Source organism: Oryctolagus cuniculus, chromosome 17, assembly GCF_051225735.1.
Source record: "Oryctolagus cuniculus isolate XC-2025 breed Fujian yellow rabbit chromosome 17, ASM5122573v1, whole genome shotgun sequence".
In the NCBI taxonomy this organism is placed as follows: domain Eukaryota; kingdom Metazoa; phylum Chordata; class Mammalia; order Lagomorpha; family Leporidae; genus Oryctolagus; species Oryctolagus cuniculus.
This window is the reverse complement of record NC_142883.1, coordinates 36,686,757-36,701,541: the sequence shown is the minus strand read 5'-3', so window position 1 is coordinate 36,701,541 and position 14,785 is coordinate 36,686,757. Positions and strand designations below refer to the sequence as shown.

General features: G+C 44.4%; 1 protein-coding gene and 1 pseudogene across 5 annotated transcripts in view; one reads left to right on the top strand and one right to left on the bottom strand.

Annotated features, from left to right (window-relative positions):
* Positions 1-14,785, top strand: part of PPM1D (protein phosphatase, Mg2+/Mn2+ dependent 1D) — a 71,987-nt gene that overhangs the window by 16,393 nt on the left and 40,809 nt on the right. For 3 of the 5 annotated variants that reach the window (XM_008271185.5, XM_089317325.1, XM_089317324.1), the window contains exons 2-3: positions 525-753; positions 14,143-14,267. In XM_008271185.5, coding sequence (XP_008269407.4) covers positions 525-753; positions 14,143-14,267 — 354 coding nt within the window. The remainder of the gene's footprint in view (positions 1-524; positions 754-14,142; positions 14,268-14,785) is intronic. The other 2 variants (XM_089317322.1, XM_089317323.1) reach the window with 2 other exon arrangements.
* LOC127484497 (large ribosomal subunit protein eL15 pseudogene) lies at positions 10,946-11,587 on the bottom strand (annotated as a pseudogene).

The following is a 14,785-nucleotide window of genomic DNA, read 5'->3' as shown; positions in this document are numbered from 1 at the left end:
CGGCCAAATGAGGAGTGAACTATTGGATGGAAGACTTCTCTCTCTGTGTAACTCTTTCAAATAAATAAATAGATCTTTAAAAAAAAAAAAAGAATGAAATTAAAAAAAATTAAAATGTCTGCTCCACAAGCAAGTTACTTAACCATTAAAATCACTGCTTTCCTTTTCTTCAAGGTGAAAATCATGGGAATGATCTTCCTTATCTCATAGGTTTGTTACAAGTGTTATTTGAGATAATACTTGTGAAGCTCATGGTACAGAACCTGGTATGTTATGGGTACTCAGTAAATGACATTTTTGAGGTTATGAATATCAAAAATTATTTCAAAAACAAAAATATCTTTTTTTGAAAATCTTTTCCAATTTAATGGATTAGCAGTTTCTTCTTGAGTAGTTAAAATATTTTTCTTTAACTTTTTCCTGTTCAAATGTTAACATTCTTTCAGGATGTGCTGCTTTTTGTATTCTAACACTGTATTAATGTTTATACCTTGAAGAGTAAAATATATTATTTCTTATTACAGCAGAATGGCCAAAGACTATGACAGGTCTTCCCAGCACATCAGGGACAACTGCCAGTGTGGTCATCATTCGGGGCATGAAGATGTATGTAGCTCACGTAGGGGACTCAGGGGTGGTTCTTGGAATTCAGGATGACCCGAAGGATGATTTTGTCAGAGCTGTGGAGGTGACACAGGACCACAAGCCAGAACTTCCCAAGGAAAGAGAGCGAATCGAAGGACTTGGTGGGAGGTAATCATTCTGCTATTTTGTCTTTTGTCTTGGTTCTATTTAGTCCTTTTAACCAAACTGATGTACTTTTCCCTTTAAATGAAATTATTTTCTAGTGTTACGGGTTTTTTAGTTCGTCAGATGCAGTTCCCATGGGCATTTATATTTATGTCATTATTTTTAATTTCTTGTTTTATTTCTGAAAATGACTCCAAAGGGAAATATTTCATTGGGACTTAAATAACATTACATGGAAGTTTTTTATTGAAAATCTTTTATGTAAGTACTGTTTAGTCTGGTACACAGATTCTGGACAGAATAGTTCTTAATGTTTCAGAATAGAACAGTTAAATATGGCTGATTGAAAAGAGTTGTTAGAATTAACCTTCAGCTTCTTTTCTTTCATTTTTGATATACTACATTCCTTTGTAATTGTTCTTTTGTTTGTTATGGCTTAATATCTCAATGTATAGTTTGTCAGCTAGGAACTAAAATTGATTTCAGTATATTTTTTTTGATCCAAACTAAAATGAAAAATTATTTTAAAAATCAGAATGATATGAGAAAATTTTAAAAATTACTGATTATTAAAAATTGAGGGTCTGGGGCCGGCGCCGCGGCTCACTAGGCTAATCCTCCGCCTAGCGGCGCCGGCACACCGGGTTCTAGTCCCGGTCGGGGCGCCGGATTCTGTCCCGGTTGCCCCTCTTCCAGGCCAGCCCTCTGCTGTGGCCCGGGAGTGCAGTGGAGGATGGCCCAGGTGCTTGGGCCCTGCACCCCATGGGAGACCAGGAAAAGCACCTGGCTCCTGGCTCCTGCCATCGGATCAGCGCGGTGCGCCGGCCGCAGCGCGCCGGCCGCGGCAGCCATTGGAGGGTGAACCAACGGCAAAGGAAGACCTTTCTCTCTGTCTCTCTCTCTCACTGTCCACTCTGCCTGTCAAAAAAAAAAAAAAAAAAAAAAAATTGAGGGTCTGAGGCCGGCGCCATGGCTCACTAGGCTAATCCTCTGCCTTGCGGCACTGGCACACCGGGTTCTAGTCCTGGTCGGGATGCCGGATTCTGTCCCGGTTGCCCCTCTTCCAGGCCAGCTCTCTGCTGTGGCCAGGGAGTGCAGTGGAGGATGGCCCAAGTGCTTGGGCCCTGCACCCCATGGGAGACCAGGAAAAGCACGTGGCTCCTGCCTTCAGATCAGTGCGGTGCCGGCCGAGGCGGCCATTGGAGGGTGAACCAAAGGCAAAGGAAGACCTTTCTCTCTGTCTGTCTCTCTCACTGTCCACTCTGCCTGTCAAAAAATAAAAAAAATTAAAATTAAAAAATTGAGGGTGTGAGACAAGTTAAGTAGGATGCAGTATTTCCTAAATAATCATTTTAACTAAAACCTTCCCACTATATTTTTACTTTCCTCTTTCTTGATTTGTTCAGTCAAAAGTGAGCCTTTACAGAGAAATGACAAACTGAGGGAAATAATTAACATCTTGAGAGCTGGGCGTTGTGTGGCAGTGGGTTAAACCACCACTTGGGATGCCCATATCCCATACTGGAGTGCCCATTTGAGTCCTGGCACCTCCACTTCCCATCCAGGTTCCTGCTGATGCGTCCTGGGAGTCAGCAGATGATGGCTTAAGTGGTTGGGACCCTTCCACCTATGTGGGAGCCTGGATAGATGTCTGGCTTCCTGACTGGTCTGGCCCAGACCTGGGTGTTGCAGGCATTTGGGGAGTGAAACAGCATATGGAAGATTTCTCTCTGTCCACGGTCTCTCTGTTGCTCTGTCTTTGAAGTAGATGAAAATAAGGAAATTAGCCGGCGCCGTGGCTCAATAGGCTAATCCTCCACCTTGCGGCGCCGGCACACCGGGTTCTAGTCCCGGTTGGGGCGCCGGATTCTGTCCCGGTTGCCCCTCTTCCAGGCCAGCTCTCTGCTATGGCCAGGGAGTGCAGTGGAGGATGGCCCAGGTGCTTGGGCCCTGCACCCCATGGGAGACCAGGAAAAGCACCTGGCTCTTGGCTCCTGCCAGGATCAGCGCGGTGCGCCGGCTGCAGCGGCGGCCATTGGAGGATGAACCAACGGCAAAGGAAGACCTTTCTCTCTGTCTCTCTCTCTCTCACTGTCCACTCTGCCTGTCAAAAAAAAAAAAAAAAAAAAAAAAAAAAAAAAGAAAATAAGGAAATTAACATTAAAAAAGAATTAACACTTTTAAACTATAAGAGGTTTAGCAAGTAAAGAGTGTTAAAGGGCCGGCGCAGTGGCTCACTAGGCTAATTCTCCACCTAGCGGCGCTGGCACACCGGGTTCTAGTCCCGGTCGGGGCGCTGGATTCTGTCCCAGTTGCCCCCTCTTCCAGGCCAGCCCTCTGCTGTGGCCAGGGAGTGCAGTGGAGGATGGCCCAGGTGCTTGGGCCCTGCACCCCATGGGAGACCAGGAAAAGCACCTGGCTCCTGGCTCCTGCCATCGGATCAGCGCGGTGCGCCGGCCGCAGCGCGCCGGCCGCGGCGGCCATTGGAGGGTGAACCAACGGCAAAGGAAGACCTTTCTTCCTGTCTCTCTCTCTCACTGTCCACTCTGTCTGTCAAAAAAAAAAAAAAAAAAAAAAAAAAAAAAAAAAAAGAGTGTTAAAGTAGGTAAAGGAGGGGACGCTAGAACAACAAAAAATGTGCAAAGGAGGAGTGAACTTTGAAAAAAATGTTTAACGTTACTGGAATATAACTTTCCTGCTGTTGGACTAGCAAACATTTAAAAAACCGAAGAGGTAAATGTTTAGTGCAGCAGTTAAAATATGATTTGGGTTGCTCACACCCGTTGTCACAGTGCCTGGGTTTGAATTCTACCTCTGCTTTTGATTCCAGCCTCATGCTGGTGTGTATCTTAGAGGCAGCTGGTGATAGCTCAGGTACTTGAGCCCCTGCTACCCACGTGGAAGACCCAGATTGAATTTCCATCTTTTGGCTTCTGGCCTCTGCCTGATCCAGCCCCAGCTGCTGAAAGAAGTTTGGTTTGAACCAGCAAACGGAGAATCTCTCTCTTTATCTTTCTTACTGTCTTTCAAATAAAAATGTATTTTGGGGGCTAGTGTTGTGACATAGTAGGTTAAGCTTCTACCTGTGATGCCAGCATCCCATATGGGTGCTGGTTTGAGACTAACTGCTCCGTTTTCGATTCAGCTTCTGCTTTGTGCCTGAGAAAGCAGTGGAAGACTTAAGTGCTTGGGCTCCTGCACCCATATTGGAGACCCCGAAGATGCTCTGGGCTCCTGCCTTTGGCCTGGCCCTGCCTGGGCTGTTGTAACCATTTAGGAAATAAACCAGCAGATGGAAGATCCCTCTCTTTGTTTGTTCTCTTCCTCTCTCTGTGACTCTACCTTTCAAATAAAAATTTAAAAAAATTAAGTTAATTTTTTCAAAAAGATGTTCTCCTCATTGGTTGAAGTGGGTCCCTTGTGAATAAGACTATAAATTGGTATATAACATATTATAGAAAATAATGTCTAACAATAGCTTTAAATGTTTATTGACTTAGTAATTTCAGAAATATCCTCTAAAAAGAAACCTGAAATTTATTCAAAACTTTTTTTCTTTTCAGATTTTCAGATTATTTGAAAGGTAGAGTTACAGAGAGAGAGAAGCATAGAGAGCGGGAGAGAACCATCCTCTGGTTAACTCCCCAAATGACCACAACAGCTAGGGCTGGGCCAGGCTGAAGCTAGGAGCCAGGAGCTTTATCTTGGTCTCCCAAGTTGTTGCAGGGGCCTAAGGACTTTGGTTATCTTTTGCTGCTTTCCCAGGCTGTTAACAGGGACCTGGATCAGAAGTAGAGCAGGCCATGCCCTAGCCTGCTATGCCATAATGCTGTCCCCACTAAAATATCTTGAATAGAATTATTGCAACATTATTTAATGACTGCTAAAGGCTGGAATTAACTTAAATGCTGAACATCTTGGAGAGTGGTTAAATATATTTAGTGTATATTCATAGCGTTAAATTGATGTAGCCATACAAATAATGTTTATATATACATATTAAATATTATGGTGTTTTGCAAATTCTCCAACTTAGGGCAGGGAAAAGAGTATAGTGAACACCAGTATACAGTCATGTGCCAATTAACGATGGGGACACAGTCTAAGAAATGAGTTATCAGGTGGTTTTTTTGTGCAAGTATCATAAAGTGTACTTACACAAACCTGATGACATAGGTCAGTCTCTTGATGTGGTCTGTTGATGCAATCAAGAGACAAGGTAAACATGGGATGGGTGAGGCTACTGCTGTATAATATAGCAGACAATAAGCCTTTTTTTTTTTTTTTTTTTAAGATTTATTTATTTAATTGAAAGGCAGAGTTAACAGAGAGGCAGAGGTGGGGAGAGAGGTCTTCTGTCTGCCTGCAACAGCCAGAACTGAGCCGATCTGAAGCCAGGAGCTTGGAGTTTTTTCCAGGTCTCCCACTTAGATGCAGGGGTCCAAGGACTTGAGCCATCTTCTACTGCTTTCCCAGGCACATTAGCAGGGAGCTGGATTGGAAGCGGAGCAGCCAGGACTTGAACCAGTGGCCATAATGGATGCCAGCACCACATTTTGCAGCTTTACCTGCTACACTACAGCACTGGCCACAATAAGCCTTTTTTTAAATAGAAGGAGTACATGCTAAAATATTGATTAAAAAGTATAGATAGTAAATACATAAACCAGTAAATAGTTAATGATCATTACATTATCAAGCATTATGTATTGTACATAACTGTATATGCTACAACTTTTTTTAAAAAAAGATTTATTATTTATTTGAGAGGCAGAGTTAGAGAGAGGTTAAGATAGAAAGGTCTGCTGGTTCACTCCCAAGATGGCTGCAGTGGCCCCAGGGCTGGGCTAGGCTGAAGCCAGGAGCCAGGAACTTCTCACAGGTCTCTGATGTGAATGCAGGGGTCCAAGCATTTGGGCCATCTTCCATTGCTTTCTCAAGCTATAGCAGAGAGCTGAATTGGAAGTGGAGCAGTTGGGACTCTAACTGGCACCCATATGGGATGTTGGTGCTTCAGGCAGGGCTTTAACCCACTGTGCCACAGCGCCAGCCCCTACAACTTTTATATACTGGTAGCACCATAAGTTTGTAACAACACCACTATAAACACAGACTGATGCATTGTACTAGGATGTTACAAAGACACTGACGTCACTAAGAAATAGGAATGTTTCAGCTCTATTGTAATCTTGCAGAGCTGCCTTTGTGTATGTGATTGGCTGCTGACTGAAATGTTGCATGTGAGTGCATATGAGGAATTTTTTAAAAAGTTTATTTCTTTTCTACTTTATTTTTTTAAAGATTTATTTATTTATTTGAAAGGCAGAGTTACAGAGAAAAAGGTCTTCCATCCTCTGGTTCACTCCCCAAATGGCTGCAATATCTGGAGCTGGGTGATCCAAAGCCAAGAGCCAGGAGATCCTGCTGGGTCTCTCATGTGGGTGCAGGGGCCCAAGGACTTGGGCCATCTTCTACTGCTTTCCCAGGTCATAATCAGGGAGCTGCATTGGAAGAGAAGCAGCTGGGACACGAACTGGTGCCCATATGGGATGCCGACGCTGCAGGCGGTGGCTTTACCTGCTACACCCACAGCACCAGCCCCCCAAGTGGCATCTTAGCCACAGCACCCAGCACCCACCACTTTGCTATGGCCTGAGAAAGCAGAGGAAGATGGTCCAAGTGCTTGGACCCCTGCACCCGAATGGGAGATCCAGAGGAAGCTCCTGGCTTCAGATTGGCCCAGCTCCTGCTATTGCAGCCATTTGGGGAGTGAACCAGCATATGGAAGACCTTTCTCTCTGTCTCGCCCTCTCTCTGTAACTCTGCCTTTAAATAAATAGATGAAATTCATCTTTCTAAAATTAGTTAGAATTTATTTTTTAAAGCACTTTTAGTTTCACAGCAAAATTGAGTGTGTAGCACAGAGTCCCCAAATAGTCCCTGCTCTCACCCAGTCCTTCCAGCCCCAAATCCTCCCTTACTGTCAACATCCTGCATCAGAATGGTACATTTATTACAGTTGATAAACCTGCACTGATAGGTGATTGTCACCCGAAGTCTGTAATTTATGTTAGGGTTCATTCTGGGTGTTCATTCTGTATGTTTTGACAAATATAGGATATAATGATATATATCCACCATTATAGCAATATGCCCTGAAAAGGTGGTTTCATTGCCCTAAAAGTCATCAGTGCTCTGCCTGCTCATCCCTCTCCCTTAATCTTGGCAGTCACTAATCTTTTTACTGTCTCCATCGTTTTGCCTCTTCTAAAATGTCATGTAGTTGGAATAGTATAGTATGTAGCCCCAGTGCCTGATTTTGTAACATAGGCATTATCTTTTAGAGAATACTGGTTTACTGCAGTATGCAAATATCCCAACTATTAATACCTTTTTTCAATGGGATACTGTATTATAGCAGTCATGCAGACTCTCAATTCAACTGTAGGGCCTGTTGCTGTGGCGCAGCAGGTTAAGCCGCCCTATGTAGTACTGGCATCCCTCTGGCTACCGGTTCGAGTCCTAGCTGTTCCACTTGTGATCCAACTCCCTGCTAACAGGCCTGGGAAAGCAGCAGAGGATGGCCCAAGTATTTGGGCCCCTTTGCCCACTTGGGGGACCGGATGAAGCTCCTGGCTGGCCCAGCCTTGGATGTTGTGGCCATTTAAGGAATGAACCAGTGAATGAAAGATATCTTCTCCCCCCCTCCCCTCCCCCTCTCTCACTGTAACTCTTTCAATAAAAAAATTTTTAATTAAAATTTAGGCACCAGCATTGTGGCATTGAGGTCTGAGCCTCTGCCTTTGATGTCAGCTTTCCATATGGGTGCTGGTTCGAATCCCAGTTACATCTCTTCTGATCCAACTCTGCTATGGCCTGGGTAGACAGTGGAAGATGGCCCAAGTGTTTGGGCCCCTGCACCCAGGTGGGAGTCCTGGAAGAAGCTCCTGGCTCCTGGCTTTGGATGGGCTTAGCTCCAGCTGTTATGGCCATTTAGGGTGTGAACCAGCGGATGGAAGATGTTTTTCTCTCTCTTTCCCTCTCTGTGTAACTTTGCCTCTCAAATAAAAAATAAACCTTAAAAAGGAAAGTTCAGTTGCATGCACATGGCTTTAGCATTTTTAAGAAAAAAAAATTCACTTTCATACCCCCTGAAAAGTCAAAAGGACCCTGTAGGGATCCTTGTACCACATTTAAAAAATACTTGTTTTTATTTATTTTTGATTTCTTGAAAGGCAGAGAGCATAATTTTCCATCCACTCCCAAAATGCCTGCAACATGTAGGACTGGATCAGGCCAAAGGCAGGAGCCAGGAACTCCATCCAGATCTCCCATGTTATTTGCAGGGAGCCAAGCACTTGAACCATCATCTTCTGCCTCCCAGGATGCATTAGCAGAAAGCTGGATTGGAAGCAGAGTAGCTGGAATTCAAGCTGGTACTCCGATTTCGGATGTGGGCATCCCAAGAGGTGGCTTAACCCTCTGTGCCACAATGCCTGCCCCATATTTTAAGAGACATTTTCCTGATACTGATAGTTTAATTTTTTACAATATAACTTTTTATCCTACTAGAATTTTAAGATGTAAGTGTAGTAGGGATGCCAGTTAGTATTATTTCTCTAGATTACTACTGGAATCCATTTGAACAATTATACATCTTTTCCTTACTAATTAGCAGGTGACCAGGCTTAATACCCTTCTTCATTGAGAAGGTGACCTTCATTTTACCTTTTCCTTGCAGTTTGTGTTATTAAGGTAAACGTAGAATGTCAGCTCTGTTGCTTATTGTAGAACAACTCAGCAATGGAGCTGTATTCCAGGTAGAGAAGACTCTGAAGGGACCTTAAATGTGTTGGAAGCACAAACCTTGACTTTCTTATATGCATGGAATTTGACTTGTATAGGCACCAGGAAGCTGTAGTCATAGGCTATTACAGACCCTGATTTCCTCAGGTACATGAAGCTTACCTAATCTTGAGCATGTGGTTACTTAAAAGTGAGCTGTCACATGTAGGGGGTTGCTGGACATTGACTCCTGGATATCTTAAGTCTCATTGCTGTAGCCAGCATCTCAGGCTGGCATGGTGGCACACTGTTTCCTGTCCCATATCCTGAAATGTTAAGTGAACCTGCTTTCATGCTTTAGCCTATTTGATCCTGTGAGTGTGAAGGTTAGTCTTGTATCTTAATAGCTTTACTTGTAGTCACACAAAGTGGGCTTCACAATTATAAACAATTTCTAAGAAAAATTTCTGAATGCTTGGGACTTTGACTTTCTCTGGGTTGATTTTTCCCTCTGTGTTCATCTACCAGCACCATAATTTTTTAAAAAAATGATTTATGTATTTATTTGAAAGGCAGAGTTAGAGAGGCAGAGGCAGAGAGAAAGAGAGAGAGAGGTCTTCCATCCACTGGTTCACTCCCCCCATGGCCACAATGGCTAGAGCTGTGCCTATGTGAAGCCAAGAGCCAAGAGCCAGGAGCTTCTTTTGGGTCTTGCACTCAGGTGCAGGGGCCCAAGGACTTGGGCCATCTTCTGCTGCTTTCCTAGTCCATAGCAGAGAGCTGGGTTGGATGTGGAGCAGCTGGGACTCAAACCAGCACCCATATGGGATGCCAGCACTGCAGGTGGTGGCTTTACCCACTGTGCCACACCACCAGCCCCAGAAATGTAATTTTTAAAGCTGAAATTTTTATTATAATTTTTCATATCGGTAGACCTTATCCCTTCTTATTAATCTTTTTAAAAATATTATTTCTTATTTGTTTTTACATGTAAGTGTTCAAAATCTTAATTTTTAAATTTTAATACATTTTTTAAAAGTTTATATTTTTTGCTTTATCACTTAGAATACCATCAGGGCAATTGGATAGATGTTCTTTGCTATTTTGGAGCAGGTGTCTTTTTGCAAAAATTGAGCCATTTCATTATACGTGATTTCCTCACTTCCCTCTGTCCCAGCCCAGGCAATTGGCCACCATTCTTTTTTTCTAGCTTTCTGTTGCTGCTCAGTCAGCTCTCCTCATGCCAGCCGGTTTCATTTTATATGCCTTTTAATCATACAGGACAATAGTAGGGAGTACAGTAAATGCAGAATTGTTTATAACACTTTGGTTTTTTGACACTGGATTTTAAATTGTAGTGTTTTATTTTTAAAATATTTATTTATTTGAAAGAGTGACAGGGAGAGAGCTTCAGTCTGCTGGTTCACTCTCCAAATAACTGTAGTGGCTGAAGCCAGGGCTGGGCCAGACTGATACCAGAAGCCTAGAACTCCATCAAGTTTTCCCACATGAGTGGCAGGAGCCCAAATATTTGGGCCATTATTTTTTTATTTTTTTAATTTTTTTAATTTTTAATTTTTATTTTTTTTTATTTTTTTGACAGGCAGAGTGGACAGTGAGAGAGAGAGAGACAGAGAGAAAGGTCTTCCTTGGCCGTTGGTTCACCCTCCAATGGCCGCCACAGCTGGCGCACTGCAGACGGCGCACCGCGCTGATCCGATGGCAGGAGCCAGGTGCTTCTCCTGGTCTCCCGTGGGGTGCAGGACCCAAGCACTTGGGCCATCCTCCACTGCACTCCCGGGCTCAGCAGAGAGCTGGCCTGGAAGAGGGGCAACCGGGACAGAATCCGGCACCCCGACCAGGACTAGAACCCGGTGTGCCGGCGCCGCAAGGCGGAGGATTAGCCTAGTGAGCCGCGGCGCCGGCCTTTGGGCCATTATTTGCTGTTTCCCCATGCACATTAACAGGGAGTGAGATCAGGGGCCAGTGCTGTGCCACAGCAGGTTAAAGCCCTGGCCTGAAGCACAGGCATCCCATGTGGGCACTGGTTCTAGTCCTGGCTGCTCCTCTTCTGATCCAGCTCTCTGCTGTGGTCTGGGAAAGCAGTGAAAGAAGGCCCAAGTCCTTGGGCCCCTGCACCTGAGTGGGAGACCTGGAGGAAGCTCCTGGCTCCTGGCTTCGGATCAGCACAGCTCTGGCTGTTGTTGGGGAGTGAACCAGTGGATGGAAGACCTCTCTCTCTACTTCTCTCTCTCTCTACCTCTCTCTGTAACTCTTTGAAATAAATAAATCTTTAAAAAAAAGAAATGGAGTGAAATCAAAAGCAGAACTGCTGGGACTTGAACCAACACTCCTGTATGGGATGCTGATGTTGCATATGTATCAAAATGCAAGTCCCAAAACTGTTTTGTTTGTTTGTTTTGTTTTAACTGTCCTAAATGGTTTATTAGATATGCATTTTACGAACATTACTTGTGTTAGCAGTAACAGTGCAGTTGGAGGGTATTGTGCCTTCTCGAGGCTGCATGACGAGAACCACCAATAGTTTGAAGGAACTTGTGGCTCTTTCCAAGGCCACGACTCTTGCGGCCTACCAGTGTCAGCCCATGCCATTTCCCTCTGCTTGTGGACTGCTTTCTTTGGTGATCCACTGGGTGTGAATTTGTTTTGAAAGCTTTATGGAATGGATCAATGAGGATAACCTTAAAGAATTTGTATGCAGAATCTTCACCAGCCCAGTAAGAATTCAAGACTCAGAGCTCCTACAGTGGTTCCCAGCTGTTCCTCAGCAACATGCTGAAGGCTTTTTACAAACTTTAGCTGATTAGCACCATGATGGACAGGATTGCCTAGGTTGCTTTTTAGGAAATGGGCGCTTATGGCCTCCACGGCACACACAAATCCTATATATGACATAGCATTGCTTGGCTTTGTAGCCCAGGCTGCCCCTTGTTGAGTTGGGTGGTGGGGGCACCCTGTGGAGCACGAAGAGCTGGCGGTACTGCCAGTAGTGGACCTTTAAGAGAAAGTGCATCACATATGACTGCTTTCTTCATAGCTCCTGATGTAATTGCTTTTTTAATTAATTAATTTATTTATTTATTTTTGACAGGCAGAGTGGACACTGAGAGAGAGAGAGACAGAGAGAAAGGTCTTCCTTTTGCCGTTGGTTTACCCTCCAATGGCCGCCGCGGCTGGTGCGCTGTGGCCGGCGCACCGTGCTGATCCGAAGGCAAGAGCCAGGTGCTTCTCCTGGTCTCCCATGGGGTGCAGGGCACAAGCACTTGGGCCATCCTCCACTGCACTCCCTGGCCACAGCAGAGAGCTGGCCTGGAAGAGGGGCAACCGGGACAGAATCCGGAGCCCCGACCGGGACTAGAACCCGGTGTGCCGTTGCCACAAGGCGGTGGATTAGCCTAGTGAGCCGCGGCGCTGGCCAAAAGCAATATATTTTTTTAAAGATTTGTTTATTTATTTGAAAGGCTGAGTTACAAAGAAGCAGAGGCAGAGAGGGGTCTTCAATGTGCTGGTTTGCTCCCCAAATGGCCTTGATGGCCAGAGCTGGGCTGATCTGAAGCCAGGAGCCAGGAGCTTCTTCAGGGTCTGCCACATGAGTGCAGGGTCCCAAACATTTGAGCTGTCTTCCCCATGTGGGAGACCAGGATAGAGTTCTTTGCTCCCAGCTTCAGCCTGACCTAGCCCTCACCATTGCAGCCATTTGGGGAGTAAAGCAGTGGACAGAAGCCAGGAGCTTCCTCCAGGTCTCCCACTCAGGTGCAGGGGCCCAAGGACTTGGGCCATCTTCTACTGCTTTCCCAGGCCATACCAGAGAGCTGGATTGGATGTGGAGCAGCTGGGACTTGAACTGGTGCCCATATGAAATGCCGGCAATGCAGGTGGTGGCTTTACCTGTAACACCATAGCATCTGCCCCTATTTTAATGTTACGCATTGTTTGAGTCTTGGAAATTTGCTTTCTTAAGTTCTGTTGGAGCCGGCGCCGCAGCTCAATAGGCTAATCCTCCGCCTTGTGGCGCCGGCACACCGGGTTCTCGTCCCGGTCGGGGCACCGGATTCTGTCCCGGTTGCCCCTCTTCCAGGCCAGCTCTCTGCTGTGGCCCGGGAGTGCAGTGGAGGATGGCCCAAGTGCTTGGGTCCTGCACCCCATGGGAGACCAGGATAAGTACCTGGCTCCTGCCATCGGATCAGCGCGGTGCGCTGGCCGCGGCGGCCATTGGAGGGTGAACCAACGGCAAAGGAAGACCTTTCTCTCTGTCTCTCTCTTTCACTGTCCACTCTGCCTGTCAAAAAGAAAAAAAAAAGTTCTGTTGGATGGCTATAATGTCAAGTAAACCCTTTTCTTTAATATGTGCTTTGCTGCTCTTCCTCTGCAGTATCCCTTTTGGAGGAACATTTCCTTCCTATTGACTCTTTCAAAAATATTTCAGATAAACTATCATTAAATTAATATCAGTTTTTTTGTGTGTTTGTCCCATTTTAGTCATGGCAGATACAAGTTGAGAGATCATTTCTATTATTTTTTTTGCCAAGATTTTATGCACGCTATAGTGTACTTGCTATTATAGAGAATTTCTACTAAGATTTTCTTATTCTTCAACTTCCAAATAAACATCTCTATTGCTAATCTGTTTCCCAAAATTAATCTCAGGCTAAAATTATTTGTGTGTAAAAATTTATATTTTGATATTTCCTGTCAATTCCTGGAATCACAAGTATTAAAACTAACATTGTTTTGTGTTTTTCCAATTTCCAATGAAACCTTCAGAACTACATAAACTTTCCTTTTCAGTTTCTTTTATACTACTATGTAATCTCTCCATTTTTGTAAGTTCTTTCTCATTTTTTTATTCAAGTCATTTTTTCTCACATGGTATCTATTCATTTTTCTTATTTTTATTTGATGTTGATTGGCCTATTTCAGTAAATTTTTAAAGATTTACTTACTTATTTGAAAGGCAGAGTTACAGAGAAGCAGAGGCCAAGAGAGAGAGAGGAAGAGAAAGAGGTTGTCCATTTGTTGGTTCACTCCTGAATTGGTTTCAATGGCCAGAGCTGCAACGATCCAAAGCCAGGAGCCAAGAGCTTTTTTTTTTTTTTTTTTTTAAGATTTTATTTATTTGAGAGGTAGAGTTACAGACAGTGAGGGGGAGAGACAGAGAGAAAGGTCTTCCTTCCATTGGTTCACTCTCCAAATGACCGCAAAGGCCGGAATGTGCTGATCTGAAGCCAGGAGCTTCTTCCAGGTGTCCTAAATGGATGCAGAACTTGGGCCATCTTCTACTGCTTTCCCAGGCCATAGCAGAGAGCTGGACTGGAAGTGAAGTAGCCAAGACTTGAACTGGTGCCCTTAAAGGTTGCCAGCACTGCAAGTGGTGGCATTACCTGCTACACCACGGTGTCAACCCCTGTCCTACTTCAGAAATCTCCAAATTCTCCTCATCTGAACAGAAACTTTGGCTTATGCATCTTTGGATGTGAATGGATAAGTCATGGATTATTATAATATAATCTTAGGATATTAACACCCTGAGCTACCTTAGTTGTTGTGTTTTAATCATAGTATTTTTACGAACTTTTTATTTTTTAGTGTAATGAACAAGTCTGGAGTGAATCGTGTAGTTTGGAAACGACCTCGGCTTACTCACAACGGACCTGTTAGAAGGAGCACAGTTATTGACCAGATTCCTTTTCTGGCAGTAGCAAGAGCACTTGGTAAGTAGAATTTAACATTTGGTGAAAACATTGGATTTTCTATACTATGTGGAAGGGACTGAGGTCTAATCCCTTACTAGGCATATGATAAGGGTAGATGTATGATAATTAAATATACTGAAACCTAATTGAAGGGTGGATGTATAATTCAGCTTTTGGGGCATCTGCATCCCAGGTGGAGTGCCCTGTGTTCAAGTCTTTTTTAGTCTTTTTTTTTTTTTTTTCTTTTTAAGTTTTATTTATTGAAAGGCAGTGATACAGAGAGGCAGAGGCAGAGAGAGATCTTCCATCTGCTGGTTCACTCTCCAAATGGCCACAATGGCTGGGTATATCTGAAGCCAAGAGCTTCTTCCTGGTCTCCCACACGGGTGTGGGGCCTCAAGGGCTTTGGCCATCTTCTGCTTTTCCAGGCCATAGCAGAGAGCTGGAGTAGAAGTGGAGCAGCCAGGTCTTGAACTGGCACCCAAATGGGATGCCTGCACTGCAGGCAGCAGCTTTCTGCGCTACACCACAGTATT